General features: G+C 44.7%; 2 protein-coding genes and 1 long non-coding RNA gene across 3 annotated transcripts in view; 1 reads left to right on the top strand and 2 right to left on the bottom strand.

Annotated features, from left to right (window-relative positions):
* The window catches only part of htr2aa (5-hydroxytryptamine (serotonin) receptor 2A, genome duplicate a), a 108,449-nt gene extending 99,855 nt beyond the window's left edge, over positions 1 to 8,594 (top strand). The window contains exon 3 of the mRNA XM_086265717.1: positions 2,807 to 8,594. Coding sequence (XP_086121843.1) covers positions 2,807 to 3,669 — 863 coding nt within the window. The 3' untranslated portion in view covers positions 3,670 to 8,594. The remainder of the gene's footprint in view (positions 1 to 2,806) is intronic.
* A 6,051-nt stretch (positions 8,595 to 14,645) lies between these two features.
* On the bottom strand, positions 14,646 to 16,313 carry LOC147311091 (uncharacterized). Its single transcript, XM_086265625.1, has one exon. The coding sequence runs from the start codon at positions 16,311 to 16,313 to the stop codon at positions 14,646 to 14,648; it is 1,668 nt and encodes a 555-aa protein (XP_086121751.1).
* A 77-nt stretch (positions 16,314 to 16,390) lies between these two features.
* On the bottom strand, positions 16,391 to 16,997 carry LOC147311090 (uncharacterized). The gene is made up of 2 exons (XR_015125515.1): positions 16,680 to 16,997; positions 16,391 to 16,592 (listed from the first exon to the last, which is right to left on the bottom strand). It is a non-coding gene; the product is annotated as an uncharacterized LOC147311090 (long non-coding RNA).
* Positions 16,998 to 17,260: the final 263 nt, after the last annotated feature.

Genomic DNA, 17,260 nt, shown 5'->3' with positions numbered 1-17,260 from the left:
GCAGTTGGTCGTCCAGGTGAGATCCTCGGAGATGTGGACTCCCAGGAACTTGAATCTGCTCACACGCTCCACAGCCGTCCCCTTAATGTGGATGGGTGGATGTGGGTCAGCATTCCTCCTGTAGTCCACGATGAGCTCCTTGGTCTTCTCGGTGTTAAGCAGCAGGTTGTTTCTGTCACACCACTCAGCCAGACGATCCACCTCCTCCCTGTAGGCGGCCTCATCGTTGTCACTGATGATAATACTACACCACAGTATATTTCCAAATAACTGGTCAGCTTTTGTTTTTAGTGTTTTAGTGTTGTTTTAGTGACGTTGCAAGAATTTCAACATTACATTGTAACAAGTTCAAAAGTTCAAAACAAGGAATCAAAAGCATCATAGTAAAGTCCAGGTGGAAAGAGACAAAAAGGCTGCAAAAAGGCACAACGTCCTGTTGTATTATCATCATAATCACGCTCAGGTTATCACAACCTCTAAAGCTGCCTATTAGACTGCACACTCTTCAAAGATCTTCAAAGCTGTTCAGTCAAAAAACAAACAAACTTTAGTATCTGAAGCAGCTGTAAAAACAGATTTTTTTTTTCATTTCAGATTTTACACAAATAAAACATAAACACTCATGAAATATGTACAGCTCTTTGGACTGTCACCAAATCTTTTACAGTCCTTTGTGCTTTCTAGAGGACCAACAGAGCCAGCAACAGCTCAAAGTTACTACAACTGCTTTAATACAATTCCCAGATGATGTATCTTACTGATTTTGCTGTTGTCATTGTTGTGTTTTGTAATGCAGAGCACCTTCTGAAACTGTACTACAGCATTTGCAGCTTTAAATACAATACCATCGATACTTTTAAAGTAGAAGGATGACAGTCCACCCACCCACGCTCCCTGAAGCAGGCAGCTGTATGTTCCTCTATGTTCCAGAAACACTGTTGTCATGGTGTTTCTGTTTCACGTTTCAAAATTATACATTCATGACTGTTGTCAATAAACTGATTAACTGGCTGATCATTTCTGCACCATCTTTCTCTTGAGAATAAAGCAAGACGAAGGCCGACTGGGATGGGAGTAAATATCTCTTTTATGAGGGCTGCAAAGCTTCACAGTGAAGCACCGAAACCAGTTTTCTGTCAAACCAGCCAAACTTAATGAGAATTATCCATCTTTGACCCTCCTGCTCCTAATGTGCAGCAACAATTTCAGTCTACCTTCGCTGCGCCCGTCCATCTCCAACCATCTCGCCCTCCTCCTCTCCCCGCTCTATCTCTGTCTCTTTCTGTCACTTTCCTTCTATTTGTTATGAGCCGGTAATGAGAACATGGCGTGTGGGAGATTGCTCAGTATATCTCCTTCTACCCAGTTCCTGCTAGTATCATCCAAAACCTTTTTTAGACATTTTCTTATTACATTTATCACAACGTGTGACTGCCAAAGCCCCTGCAGACAATTAAAAAGAACAAATAACCCAAAACAATAAAGGAAGTTCACCGTTAAACGTTTTAAAGCCGATGTATATCGGGTAATAAAATGGGCAAGTATGCAAGGTGAACTGCTACTGTCAGCCACAGAGGGAGAAGGAAACACTGTCAAACCTCAGATTCAGCCCACAGGAGTAAGGTGGAGGCAAACCTGCACTTTCCTCCCACACTGTGACAGACAGAAAAATGGAAAAAATTGTTTTAGCTGCAAACTTAATGGAAAATTTGACGCCTTTATTTGGGAACAGATACGGTCCAACTGTTGTGTCCGTGCGGTGAAATAGAGCAGACTGGTGAGCTCCACTCAAAAGAAATATTTAAGCTCAAAGATCTGACTTAAAGTAATTTGATTACATTTAAATGTAATCCATGTAATTTTGTTACATAATTGCAACGTGAAATGTTAAAGTTAATGGAATCTGGTCAAATAAGTGTGTTTGATTGGTATACATTCAGTCTATATTTTACTTAACAAACAATTATTTGACTACATAAACCTTTGATTTAATATATGTGAAATATATGTACACACTGTTTGTGTGTATACAGTACTTCTGCTAAATCAGTGGTTTCAAACTGTGGGGCAGGGTCCTGGAGTGAGACAAGGAGCCACCACAGGTGTAGTTCTATGACGTGAAGTTGGATGTCATTTTCTTAAGGAAAAAAAAGCTGAGCTTTAACCTCCTAGGACCTGGCGTCCACATATGTGGACATCACATTTTTGGATGTCTGGATGAAAATACTTAATTTTTCTCTACAAGGGCCTGTATCCACTTACCAGGACATTATACTGCCACTGTTCTATCAAGATTTAAAACCAATGTCCTCATATGTGGATCTCATTTGTCTCAGAAATAAAAATTAGGTAATAAAACAAAAAATCTGGTAATTCTTTGTTTTTACATTCATCAGGTCCCAATCAACCCAAATAGCAAAGAAAAAATTAAAATGCATGCCATGAAAGAGTTCGGGTCTTAGGAGGTTAAGTAACTTGGATCTTTGTTTTATTGTTAATGAGTGATAGAAACCGTGGGCTGTGGGACGTGAACTTTTTTCAGCGTCTCTATGCCAAAAAAGTTTTGCTTGTTTACACAGATAAAGCCTGCAAATCAGTGTGCTCCGATAATAGTTTTGATTTATGACTATAAAACTTAAACTCATGTGAAAATCCATCCACTGCTGCACAAAGCCAGGTTTCCTCTCACCAGCCGACCCTAATCTCCTCTGGTACAGACACAAACACTAATATCTACATGAATCATAGAGGTTGTTATCTAATTGTAATGTTCTCCTCATGTCTCTGCTGTTGTCTTTCTCTGTAGGGATCTCAATGCCGATTCCTGTGCTGGGTCTCAGAGACCACTCCAAGGTCTTCAAAGATGGCAGCTGTCTGCTGACAGATAACAATTTCGTGCTGGTCGGCTCCTTCGTGGCCTTCTTTATCCCCCTCACCATCATGGTCGTCACCTATTTCCTGACCATCAACGCCCTGCAGAACGAAGCCACCCTCTGCTTGGACCAGCTGGTCCCACGGCCCAAATGGAGCACTACCTTCACCTTGAGCTTCTTTCCACAAACATCTTTGTCCTCCGAGAAACTCCTCAGGCGATCGATAAGCCGTGACGCCACAGGCAGAGGGAGCACCGGCGGGCTGGGTGGTGCCCGCGGGAGCATATCTGGCTCTCTCTTTGGGCGCCGCACCATGCAGTCGATCAGCAACGAGCAGAAGGCTTCAAAGGTCCTTGGGGTGGTGTTTTTTCTCTTTGTGGTTATGTGGTGCCCGTTTTTCATCACCAATGTGCTGGTGGTGGTGTGTGAACCTGACGTTTGTGACCCGGGAGTCATGGGAGGTCTGCTGAATGTTTTCGTCTGGGTAGGCTACTTGTCCTCTGCAGTCAACCCACTGGTCTACACGTTATTCAATAAGACGTACCGCGCCGCGTTTCTGCGATACGTTCGCTGCCAGTACCAGCCAGAGAAGAAACCTCTTCAGCTTATACTGGTGAACACCATCCCCCCACTGGCTTACAGCTCCACCCAGCTACCTTTGGGAGACATCGGGAAGTTAGGAAATGGAGTGGCGCATTGTAGCAGTGGAGCAAAAGAGTTCTCTTCTCCTGGGCAGGAGATGAAAAAATCCAGGCAGAACAAAAGCCAGGGAGACAAAGACGAGAGCTGTGTGTAAGAAACTGAAACAAAATCCTGGTTAAAGGCCAATCCAGTGCAAGCAATTTCAGTTTCCCCCCTCTGTGGTTACAGTGTAGGGTCTGAGATTTTAAGTGCCAAAGACAATGTGCCTCAAAGTCAGGGGTTCAGAAATACAGAGGTCACTGAAAAAGCAGAAGAAGCCTTTAAATGCTCAACATTTCCACAACAGTTTCCTCAGATTCACACAGCTTCATCAACAGATCAGGTGAACAAGTTCTGTGATTGCTCCTCAAAAATGTTGTAAACAAGCATGTGCATCACAGATCATCATCCCCATCTTCAGGCTCGCTGCTCTTTCAGAATCTTTTGTACACTGCCGCAAAAGACAAAATTACTCTTGACAAACATATCAATTAATTTTTTTTCACCAAACAATCTTTGAACGTTATCTTCCAGTCTGAGAGCCAAATCAGAGAGATGAAAAGACGGTACCGTCCGTGTGGATGATGTGAAACACAGTTGGGCACATCCCAACAAAACAGTTCTATTTTGTTACAACACTTTGGACAACAAGGGTGAAAAAGTCAGACATTGTTCACATAACTACATTTTCCATGGATGCTCAGCTGCTCTAACCTCAGCTGCCCCTTCATTTTGCCAGCTCCCTGGCATCAGTCATGTGGTGTCTACCTTCTATCATACCTTTGGGTGGATCAGTGGGGATTAGACTGGATTTCCTGCCACCTTATCAGATGATAGTGTTGGGAGGAGGAAGAACCAGGACGAGCCTAAATACACCAGAACTCCAGACACTTGCAGAGGTCAGATGAAGCTGTCAAAAGGGGACGAAAAAAAAACTTCTGCTGCTTCTGTATTTTATGTTGAAAACAACAAAAGGAAGAACATGTCTGAGGCAGACATTCAGTAATTAGAGAGAATCCATAAATGAATCTATATTTGTATTTTGTGCACATTTGTGAATAAATGTATATGACTGTTGAGGTTAAATAGATTTTATATGCAAATGAGAGGATGATTACTGAAGCTGACATGGTGCAGGATGAGTACAGCAGAGTAGGAGACATTTGATTGGCAGGAAAAAGTGTATTTAAGTGCAGTTGTATCCACTGTAAAGGTCATAGTTTATATTATGTTCAAGCCAAACTATCCGTGCACACTGGCATTTTTATGATGACATTTCCAAAAAAAAAAAAATGCTTATATACTATCTAGTGTGTTTTGTTTTTTGTTTTTTACTGTTTTTGCTAATATGAGGAGAAGGATGTGAAAGGAGGAAAGTAGCTGGAACAGTGCATGAAGGTGAGCTTGCACCATGGATTTATTGCCAGGAAATATTTGGAGCGGCGTTTCAGACTCAGTCTCAGTGCCTGACACTTGCATGGGCTTGGTCTAAAATTGTAAAAAATCACTGTCTGCACTATGAATGCACACACCAACCTTGTCTCACCCTTAACTCATCACATAGTGATGTTTGGTCTGGACCACATGGATTCCGATTTTGACACCCTGGATATCCCTTTAATGTTGCTTTTGCAAAGTGCCACCTGGTACGGTTTACCCGGAGTCCATCAATGTATGGATCAGGCAATAATGAGCCTGAAGGTAAAAGTAATCCTGTGGTGTTTAGTCCATTTAAATCCAACTGAAAATGAAGATAAGATGGTGCACCCACTATTAGAATTAGAGTAGAAGAAGTTTCTGACCAAGCATCACTATGTAAGGAGTAAGGAATCAGTTTAAGGTGCCCTGTGGAGTTGTGTTTAAAACAAACACCAGTTATGTTCAGCAGTTCTTACCAAACCCACTCTGTTTATGAGCTTGTTTCAAAGAGGCCAGAATGACACAGTATTAGCAGAACCCAACTTTTCAGTTAGTGCAGGTCCCAATGAGCCTCAGCAGCAGTCACTGTGAGAGCTAAATAATTTCACCTACTGGTTAAAAACCTAGAATATGGGAACTCCCACTGATAGCACGACCATCAGTGTCGTATTACATAGTTATGTATTACTTTACCATGAGCCAAAATCTTTGCAGGGTACCTTTAAGTAAGTCACTGTCTTTTAATACTGCACCCAACATCCCACCAAAAGTCACTAACCAAGTGTAAGGAAAGGACAAAAGGAAAGTAAATAAATGGAATTCACATGATAAGGTGGGGCCAGGTTTCACTATGAGCTCACCCAAAACCCTGACTGATTAGGACCCACACCCAGTTTCACACCTTGGCTCAGGCGATTAGAGGATCATCAGGGGGTCCTTTTGTCCCTCTGCGGGGGATACTCCCACTAGGTTTAAATCTGGGACTCTCCACCATTTGACCTTAGAACTGAAGAAGCTTCTCGGATGTGAAGTGAAACGTCTTCAAGCAACTTAAAGAAGTCCAGACGCTTTTCTTTGCAAGCTCCATTGACTAAATAAATGGTGTTGCATATGTTATGCAGTTAAAACACACACCTACTCAACAATTTAAATTAGACTAGATGAAACAGATGGCATCGTCATGGCAAAGATTCAATGAATAATGAGAGCAAAAAGAATGCACCTTTTTTAACACATTGCTGTTTCAGTGGTTTTATACACTGAGAGGATGTTGAAAAAACAGCTGTTTAACAAAAATTAAGTCCTTGGAGTTGAGAAGTCATCATCAAAGTAATGAATCAGTTGCAGTTTAACATGTCAGGTGTTTTGTGGACACCTATCTATGCCTCATATGAAAAGCATTATTTTAACCCCTTTGTGGAGCAGATCTTCTGCATCAGACAGCTTCTCTGGTTCTGCTCTGCATTGTGACTAAACAGCCAGTGATTTTTAAAGTGTTAGAAAACCATCAATACCTGCTCATATGAAAACAGCATCATTATACTCAGTGGTTGAAATTTAATTTTAAAGATTACTAAATCTCTATAAAGACAGAGGATATTGAATTTTTTTAGAAGCCCCTGCACAGATGTACAATTCACTTCGTTGTAATAAAATGAAATATGGTGTTGGATGATGTTTTTCTGTGGTACAAAGCCACAGTGAAACAATAAATTTGTTATTAGGCTAAACATGCTCAGCGTTGTGGGACCTGTATGAGACATTGATGTTATCAGCATTCATAAGCAACAACTTTTTTCCTTGTAGACAAATTGTTGAGACCAATCAAATAACAGGAGATGCTGCAGAACAGGGTTAACAAGAGTGCTGGAAAGCAAAGGCAACCCGAAGCAGAGGTGGGAGTAAAAGCTGAATGTATCTGAACTTATTAAAGTTTAATATTAATAGTTCCTCCAAATATTAGCTTGGCTTTTGTAAGTGGACTGTAATAGAAAGTTACAAAATGGTATTGGCTTGTAATTTTACAAGCTAATACGTTTTGTTTGTTGGTTGGTTCATTTAAATTTTCTTCTCTAAGTCATTCCATTCTGAAGAACTGGCAATATCATACTGATGTAGAATTCTTCACATCCACCAAGAAAGTTAAAGGGAGCTCAGAGAAAGAAAAAAAGGTTAAAGATGTGATAGCTGTTGCTCTACATATCACACAGAGTGACTGTCAGGTCTGCTGTTTGAAAGAGGGAAATGATTTTTCTACTAAAGGATGTAGCCGGGTTAGTTACTGTTTGCCTCACCTGTTTTTCCAACAGCAGATGTAAGAGAACCGATAAAAGATTTAGGATCAGAGCAGCGAGGCTGCTTGTAAACAACAGTAATGAAATAAGAGAAGTATGAGCTCTGGAACTGTCAGTTTTGGGCCCCGTGGGAGAGAATAGCTAAGTGGCTAATTAAGCCAACAATAATACAGAAACAATGAATTCCTGACTAAATTCAGTTTGTTTTAAACCCAGGTCTTAATTTAAATTGTTTTGTGGATTCTATCCCAATCATTGTGAAATTATGTTTTCTTTTTATTTGCTAAGGTTAGAGTGCAAAATCAACTGTAGGTACTCAGATGTTAATTATGGTTTAAAAAAGAAAGGTTGGGTAATAATTTCAATATTTTCTTTTCTTTTCTTTTGTTTTGGTGAAAACCTGTTTTAACAAGATTTAATGTAATTTTAATTTGGAAAGACTTGGTAGTATTTTACAAAATTATGTCCCTCCTACAGTATCTCTAACTAGGTTATGTTTAGCAGGTTTGGTTGATGATTTAGGCACAAGAAACGAAGCAGAGGTGTAGTAAGGCTAGAGCCACTGACTAAGTAACTTTTCTCTTTGTTCCATTTTAATTTCATGTGAAGGAATAATTTTGTATTCTGTTGTATTTCATTGTTTTATACATGCAACACGTATCGTCCATCTCTCTCTATACACAGAGTTGATGGCTAGGTGGAATATAACAGTCATTTATTTTATCAGGCCAAATAAAAAAAATGGATTTAATTTTGTGATAATAGTTATTAAAGTTTTCTCTGCGTACTTATTTGGTCAGATTGATCAGGCTGCTGTTGGACTATGTTGTGATCATTCACTTTGCAAAAATCCTCATAAAGTTTTAGGAATTTTGGACAAAAGTATCAAAAATAAAAGCCAGGATATATATAAAGAGAATTTTCCTAAAATGCCAAAGTTTTCAGAATCAACTGTCTTTGTATTTTTTGTAAGTGCAGCCATGGTGTGTAAAGGACTCTGTGGTTTGACCATATTGTTTGCCTGTTGTGTTACACATTGTGGTAGCACTCCTGGTTTTGACTTTTTTCAAATCTGGAGTCACTAAAGTAGCTGCTGTCTGTGTAATTCTGTTACTGTTGCAGTGATGTAAAGACCATCGACAAACTTATGCAGACAAACCTGGATCCAGATGTAACTCTGATTTTGAGACGTTTTTATGTTTTATAAACTAGTGTCAGTTTTGGAATTCGATGTTTGACGGTAACAATCACATTTCTTTAATATGTCAACTGTATGGATCTATTTTGTTTGTTTGCTCTTGTTTTTAATTCAAAGTAAAGAGAATAATTGGAGATAATGTCAGAGAGTCATTTTTTTCTTTAAGACTTCAGTGGGTGAGATAAAGTGGGAACAAGTCCATCCATCTATCTGTTACCTATGCTTGACCCACCCGGGCTCAGTGGCCATTGACAGGAAGTAATACAAAAGTATTTCATATAAATACCACAGAAATAGTTAATAAAGATTATTTCTTTAAGCAGCAGGTGTCCTGAGGCCTGGTTCTGGTCTACAGCCTGGTGCCTCTGAACATTTGCTGCCTGTACTCTGAATCCAAAAACCCTCACAGCACATCTCCCCGACACAGCTCGCTGCGATATGATACAGCATCACATACCAACAGCCAAAGACGCTCCACATTTACATTCACAGAATAAACTGGGTCAGGAAAGAAATGGGGCTAAGGTAAAAAAAAATAAAAACCATGTTTACATGTGATGCTGGAACATGATTACTATAAAAACCCAGGAAAGGGAATACTCTGCAAACCTCCATGCTTCACTTCTTTTTTTAAACTAAAACTAGTATATTTGCGGGTTATTAATAATGTATGATGCATCAGCCATAAATCAGCCATTTTTCTTTCATCTCTCTTGTTTGTTTTTTATATATCTTGGATGGATCGACAGCTTGGTGAGAGAAAAACTTTAATGTCATTCAAACATTAAAAAAAACAAAAACTTTTGGTTTTGTTTTTATGGTTCAAATTTGAAATAACTGACTTTACCAATACATGACCAAGTGAGAGGGGAGGGCCTTCTGCAGTGATGTGCATCCATACCAGCCTATTGTGGGTCTAACTGTGGGTGGTGACCGCAAGAACAAGACCAGCAGAAAAAAGCTTCCTGTTGGGGAAGGAACTCAGTTATTTGGTGGCTGTACGAGCAACAGAAATATATGAATAGCCATATTCATAATCAACAGCTGAGTAATTGATCAAAAAAATCATTTCATTGGCTGTAGCTCAGGTGGCAGAGCAGGTCAGCCACTAATCAGAAGGTCGGTGGTTCGATCCCAGGCTGCATGCCAAATATCCTTGGGCAAGATACTAACCCCATGTTTGCCTACTGGTGGTGGTCAGAGGGCCCGGTGGCGCCAGTGTCCGACAGCCTCGCCTCTGTCAGTGCGCCCCAGGTCAGCTGTGGCTACAACGTAGCTTGCCATTGCCAATGTGTGAATGTAGTGTAAAGCGCTTTGGGGTCCTTAGGGACTGAGTAAAGCACTATACAAATGCAGGCCATTTTTACCATTTCACAGGAAGTAGAACTAACTTTTTCGTTTTTTTTCCAATGTCAGTTTTTATTAGTAGCAGGGACAGCCTAGGGGGATCCGCATGAGTTAATAGCACAAAATATTGAATTTTCTCTTAATTATGGGTCTCCCATCTATCTTCAGAGGGCGACTGAACCGAAAAAAGTCAAAATTAGAAAACAGCTTCAGAAATTTCAGCTTCGTTGGAGAAGATAAATTAGATCAGTTAGAGATCTAACAAAACAAAGTCAGAAATATTTCTCATTGAAGGACCTGTAACAGCTGTAACCGTGGTTACCCCAATCTTACCACAAAAAAGTCAAGCTCTGGTTTTACATAAAACAATTCTCAAACTTTAGCAGTGACTTGATCCCTCTAGTTAACAGTAAACAGTATTCCCGCTGAGGCTAAGCTATCTGTCCAGGAAATCTTTTCATATTTGCTGAGTGTAAGCAAAGTCCTGCTGCTTGTGTACGGTAGCAGCCTTAGAGCGCTGCTCTTTGCTGTCCTTCTTCTGTTAACCAAGCAGCTGCGGCTATTTACAATGCTGCAGTGTGTTCAGTGTGACTCCCACAATTAAAGGCATGTAGGAAGCCACTTTTTGTGCGATGTAGGTCTTTGGGATTGTGTGGTCGCTAATAAAGCAGTATCTTCACATCATAGTTTTCCTTATTTCTCTCTGTGGTGCCACCTCGTCTCCTGTGTCCTTTAAGCCTCAATTCCTAAAACCCTTGTAAAAGAAAGAAGATTGATGACAGAGGAGGCTTGATGAGGAGTTATAATCAAGCAGATACTAGCGACTCCTGGACCTACAAGAAGAGCTAGGGCACACTGCCAATTTACAAACCAGGCCTGAGCAAAAGTCTACAAATAATCCTTCCTTAGCATTAACAGGTTTTGTTAGTAATTTAAGTTGATCATCTGTGTGATTAAACTTTTTGGTCTTCACTATTTGTGTCTGATGGCATCTCAGATCATAAAATAAAGCAACAGGCTGTAACATAACAATGACCAGACAATGCAACCGTGTCACATATTTAAATGACTTCCTAACAAAATGAAGGCTGCAAAGCAAGGATGTTTCATTTTACCAAATACCCGTCATCTGCACTGCTGGAACATCGCTTCTTCTGAATAGATCCACTTGCCTTGACTTCATTATAATATAATTCAGCACCTAATTATAATGATCACAGTGTATGGATGTGAATTGTGTGGATTTGACTGTGAAGTGCAGACCCATCTACATACCTCGCGAGTTTACTGTTGTCATGGTAACGGCCGTGTATGTACCACCCGATGCTAATGCTAACTCGGCCATGGAGGAGCTGCACAAGACAATAAGCAACCAGCAGAACTCCCATCCAAACGCAGTGCACATTATAGCTGGGGACTTCAACCATGCTGATTTAAGGTCAGTATTCCCCAGATTTGAACAGCATATTAAATGTGCAACGAGGGGGAAAAACACATTGGATAAAGCCTACAGCAACATCCAAAAAGGCTACAGAGCAACCCCTCTACCACATCTAGGTTTGTCAGACCACATGTCCATGCTGCTGATCCCTGCATACACTCCCATTAGGAGAAGAGCCCCCCCAGTCACAAAAACTGTGAAAACCTGGCCAGAAGGTGCATCACATCAGCTGGAGCGTGTTCGAACATCAGGACCTTGAAGAGCACACAACATCAGTGCTCTCCTATATTAACTTCTGTGTCAACAGTGTCACTGTGGACAAACGTCTCCGGGTGTATTCCAACCAGAAACCCTGGATGACTAAAGAGGTCCAGGTCCTGCTGAAGCAACGTGACGCCACTTTTAGATCCGGTGATAGTATGCAGTACAGTGCAGCCAGATCTGAGTTGAAAAGAGGCATCAGAGAGGCCAAGGCAGCGTACAAGAGAAGGATCGAAGACCACTTCAGCACCAACAACTCACGACAGGTATGGTAGGGAGTTCAGCACTTAACCAACTACAAACCTTGCAATACCACATTGACTGAGCTTGCGGAGGAGCTGAACCACTTCTTCGCACGCTTTGAGGTGAAGGGACCAGAGGCAGCAGCAGCAAAAACATCGGACAGCAGCAGCAGCCCAAGCCTCATAGTGCAGGAATATGAGGTGAGGCGCACACTGAGGGCAGTGAACCCCAGGAAGGCCGCCGGACCAGATGGGGTAACCACAAAGGTCCTAAAAGAGTGTGCAAACCAGCTGGCTGGGGTCTTCACTAAGATCTTCAACACTTCACTGTCCCAGTCCTGCATCCCGCCGTGCCTAAAGTCAGCCACAATTGTCCCACTGCCAAAGCGTACTAACATTAGCAGCCTCAACGACTACCGACCAGTTGCTCTAACACATGTTATAATGAAGTGCTTTGAGAAACTGGTCCGACGTCACATCATGTCCTGCTTGCCACCCACACTCGACCCGCTCCAGTTCGCATACAGAGCTAAGAGATCAACTGAAGATGCCATCGCTACAACGCTCCACACCACCATCTCTCACCTGGAAGTGCAGGGCCGTTACGCCAGGCTGCTCTTTGTTGACTTTAGCTCTGCTTTCAATACGATACTCCCGGACAGACTAATAGTTAAACTGCTGGAAATCGGACTTCCTTCTACCACCTGCCGCTGGATCAGAGACTTCCTCTCAGACCGTGTACAGAGAGTTAGAGTGGGGCCTCATCTTTCCTCAGCCCTCAGCCTCAACACCGGCTCTCCACAAGGCTGTGTACTGAGTCCCCTACTGTACACTCTGTACACACATGACTGTGTTAGTTCCCACCCAGACAACAAAGTCATCAAGTTTGCAGATGATACCACCGTGGTGGGGCTCATCTCTGGGGGAGATGAGACTGCATACAGAGCTGAAGTTCAGAGGCTGTCAGATTGGTGTGTAGATAACAACCTGGACCTCAATACCACCAAGACAAAAGAACTGGTAGTTGACTTCAGAAGGAGGAAGTCCGAGCTGCAGCCTGTCAGCATCAACGGGGAGTGCGTGGAAAGGGTCTCCAGTTTCAAGTTTCTGGGTGTGCACATAGACACAGACCTCCAATGGAGCTCTAACACCTCTGCGGTCTTAAAGAAGGCCCAACAGCGTCTCCACTTTCTGAGAATCCTCAGAAAAATGGACCTGAAGAGGAAGCTGCTGACCGTCTTCTACCGCTGCTCCATTGAAAGTGTGCTGACATATTGCATCGGTGTGTGGTTCTCCAGCTGCACACAGAAAGGCACTCCAGAGGGTCATCAATATGGCCCAAAAAATCATTGGACATCCTCTTCCCTCCCTGAAGGACCTGTACAGCACTCGCTGTCTCAAGAGGGCACGCAGCATCCTACGGGACTGCACACACCCAGGACACCGGGTGTTTAAGCTGCTGCCGTCTGGCAGGAGGTTCAGGCTGCTGAGGTCCCGAACAAATAGACTCAAGGACAGCTTTTACAACAGGGCAATAGCCCTGATCAATGTAAATAGCTGACCTGACTGGCTACCTACCTGGACTTTTTTAGGGGGGAGGTAACAATGTTTAAAACAATAACAATAATAATATTTATATTTATAACAAGGTGCAATAATAATTAGTGTGCAATACACATACACTTATTCTTCTTTTTTTATACTAAGTTAATATACTGTGTTGTGTTGTTTGTGTTGCGTTGTGATGTGTCATATCGTGTCGTGTTGTGTTATATGTAGTGCCGACGTAGGACAGTTTTCCAATTTCATTGTACTACTGTACCATGTATGACTGTGCAATGACAATAAAGAGTTATCTCTTATCTTATGTATAGATGTCTGTATGTACCCTATTTTCTGCGTAATGAGTGGGGCAATCTAAGATAAGATAAGATAAGATAGAACTTTATTAATCCCTCGGGTGGGTTCCTCTGGGAAATTCGATTTCCAAAAAAGCACAGCACCGACAGAAGTTACAGAGTTACAGAATATTATATATATATACACACACACACACACACATATATATAAATACAGAGACAATATAAATGTCACGGGCTGCGACGGCAGACCGTGGAGTTGTAGAGAAAGTAGGGCCCAAACGCGAGACTCAAGTGAAGGACAGTGGATTTATTTATGGCGAGTGGACAGAAACGACAACTATATACAATTCAAGCACTGTGACTCCTGTGGCGATTCCTCCAAGAATCCCACACAGTGCACGTGTCCATAGCAGTGAAAAGGTGACAACTCCAAAAACCCGATTCCACTCTGTGATTTCCCCTCGTGACGACGTTCCTGACTCCCGACTCCTGGTGACACAAAAACACACACAGCTCAGCAGGCAGCCTTTAGTAGCGAAGCCGATCACAACACACTAATCTACGGAGGTACTTAACAGGTTCGACTTAGTATAATCCCGCACCGACTGGGGCTCCGCCACCTTCTTAAATAAGGCGCCCCTCATGAAACCATCAGCTGCAGCTGGTGAGGACTAATGGGCGGCAGGTGCGGCAGTCCCCAGTGCGGGAACACTTCCGGGTTGCAGTCCCCTCAGCGACCCCAAAACATCCGGGAGCACCCAGGGAGAAAGGACAAAAAGGGAGAGAAAACCACCATAACATATGGAAAAACATATACAAGAAATACATGAGCTCTGGGTCATCAGACCCAGACCATGACAGTACCCCCCCCTCTAAGGGTCGGCACCCGACGACCCAAAAAAACCCCAAAAAAAACCAAAAACAAAAGCCACAGCACAACCAACCCAGGGCGGGCGGCGGGGGTCCAGGACGGAGGGCCCCAAAACCTCTCCGTCAAAACCAGCCAACAAAAAAGAAAAAACCAAGTTCAATAGTCCAACCACTTCCCTAGTGGCAGCAACAGTTCTGGCGGCTGACCCAGTGGACAGCAAAACAGGCGAAGCCCGCTGTGGGTCAGGCAGTGGTGGAAAAATAGTTCAGGCGGCCTACCTCGGGTCCAGTGGCAGCAACAGAGCACGTCAGGTGGCCTGCCACGGAGCCGGTGGTGCTGCATCTCCAGCGGGCGGCCATGGGTCCAGTGGCGGTGTTGCAGCTCCGGCGGGCGGCCACGGGTCCAGTGGCGACGGCGTTGCAGCTCCGGCGGGCGGCCACGGGTCCGGTGGCGGCGGCGTTGCAGCTCCGGCGGGCGGCCACGGGTCCGGTGGCGGCGGCGTTGCTGCTCCCGCCTCAGCACAACCCACGATTCCCGATGTACCGGCCGGGCTGCAGGACGTGGCGGCCGGGCTGCAGGACGTGGCGGCCCCTCCGGCACGCCGACCTCCAGCTCTGGCTCAGCGGATCCCTCCGGACCTCCGAGCTCCTCCGGTGGCAGCGCGGGCTCACCAGGCTTGCTGAGCTCCTCTGCTGGCAACGCCGGTCCCTCCGGCTCGTTGAGGTCCGCCAGCAGCGGTGCGGGCTTCTCAGTGGGTGGCTCGCTGAGCTGCTCCGGCTCACAGTGCTCCTCCGGCATTAGCTCGCTGGGCTCCCCCGGCTCACTGTGCTCCTTCGGCATGCCGAGCTCCTCCAGCATTAGCTCGCTGAGCTCCACAGCTGGCGGCGCAGGTCCCTCCTTCAGCGGCGGTGCAGGCTCGCCGAGCTCCGGCAGCGCGAGCTCCTCCCGCTCGCTGAGCTCCGGCTCGGGCAGCGCGAGCTCCTCCCACTCGCCGAGCTCCTCTGCAGGCTCCTCTGCAGGCGGCGAGGGCTCCTCTCGCTCGCCGAGCCCCTCCGGCTGCATTGCAGCTATGGATGGTCGAGCCGGTGGCGTAGATGGTAATACGGCATCCGCAGGCGGTGGAGATGATGGTAAAGTAGGTGATGTGGACAGTGAAGCCGAGAGAGCTGCGCTCATAGCAGACTGATGGGACGCTGGTGGAGTGGGTCCAGCCGGTGTATCGACCTCCGACCCAATCGGCTGAGGAGAAGTCAGGGAACCTGGCGGTGGTGAGGCGCGCCGGCGGTGTGAACGTCGCTTTCCAAACGATGCCGGGGCCGGCATGTCCGACTGAGGTTCCACCAGCCGACCGGGCAGGACAGCAGCTGCGTGGTTTCGAGCTGTCGGTCCTTCGTCTGCTGACTCAACAGATGCCACGGGGGTAAGTGGAGATGTGGTGAGGTGCAGAGAGCGTGGGAACCGTTTCCCCCGCAATGGAGGGTCCAACAAGTGAGCTGCAAGCGACGGTGGGGAAGCTACTTGCCTATGAAAAAAGAAACAGGCAGCAAGGGCTCCCAGGGAGGTCGCCACATCCGCCTCACCCGGACAGCCCAAACCAAAAAGCTCAAAGCTGGAACTTGCCCTCAGTACGGTTATAATCGAAATTAATCTCTTAATGTCCAAAAAGCTCACAGAAAAGGTGGTTGAAGACAGGAAAGTATCAAAAAATACGACCTGTATGTGTCTCTTATGTGGATCTGCCGCCTGGATAATGCTCCGACAGTAATTCCAGAGCTGGGCGAGCGATCCCTCCTGTGAGACGGTCCTTGAGTCTGCTGGGCCCATAATGGCGGGATTATTCTGTCACGGGCTGCGACGGCAGACCGTGGAGTTGTAGAGAAAGTAGGGCCCAAACGCGAGACTCAAGTGAAGGACAGTGGATTTATTTATGGCGAGTGGACAGAAACGACAACTATATACAATTCAAGCACTGTGACTCCTGTGGCGATTCCTCCAAGAATCCCACACAGTGCACGTGTCCATAGCAGTGAAAAGGTGACAACTCCAAAAACCCGATTCCACTCTGTGATTTCCCCTCGTGACGACGTTCCTGACTCCCGACTCCTGGTGACACAAAAACACACACAGCTCAGCAGGCAGCCTTTAGTAGCGAAGCCGATCACAACACACTAATCTACAGAGGTACTTAACAGGTTCGACTTAGTATAATCCCGCACCGACTGGGGCTCCGCCACCTTCTTAAATAAGGCGCCCCTCATGAAGCCATCAGCTGCAGCTGGTGAGGGCTAATGGGCGGCAGGTGCGGCAGTCCCCAGTGCGGGAACACTTCCGGGTCGCAGTCCCCTCAGCGACCCCAAAACATCCGGGAGCACCCAGGGAGAAAGGACAAAAAGGGAGAGAAAACCACCATAACATATGGAAAAACATATACAAGAAATACATGAGCTCTGGGTCATCAGACCCAGACCATGACAATAAATAAAATATACGAAGGGGATAAATAGAATAAATAGGAATAAAAAATAAAAATACAAGTGAATTTCACATTTCAAGTATTGAGTCTATTGCACTGTTGACTATTTACAAAAGTATTGCACAAAGGTATTGCACAGTGAGGTGAAGAGGCACTACAGCTTAGTTGTTCCCCCCTCCTTTGTCCTCCTGTTTCCCCTCCCTCTCCCCTCCAGAGAGGAGTTAAACAGTTTGATGGCGTGTGGGACAAAGGAGTTTTTAAGTCTGTTAGTTCTTGTCTTTGGGAGAAGCAACCTGTC

This window comes from Aulonocara sp. 'chitande type north' Nkhata Bay, linkage group LG16 (genome assembly GCF_057382095.1).
Source record: "Aulonocara sp. 'chitande type north' Nkhata Bay isolate Kocher_YH1m ecotype deep benthic linkage group LG16, A_spYH_male_GT1.1, whole genome shotgun sequence".
In the NCBI taxonomy this organism is placed as follows: domain Eukaryota; kingdom Metazoa; phylum Chordata; class Actinopteri; order Cichliformes; family Cichlidae; genus Aulonocara; species Aulonocara sp. 'chitande type north' Nkhata Bay.
The sequence above is the reverse complement of the archived record's forward strand: the minus strand, read 5'-3'. Positions and strand labels throughout refer to the sequence as shown.

Coding starts and splice junctions, on each gene's coding strand:
- LOC147311091 (XM_086265625.1), bottom strand. CDS start 16,313: ATGGGCCCAGCAGACTCAAGGACCGTCTCACAGGAGGGATCGCTCGCC.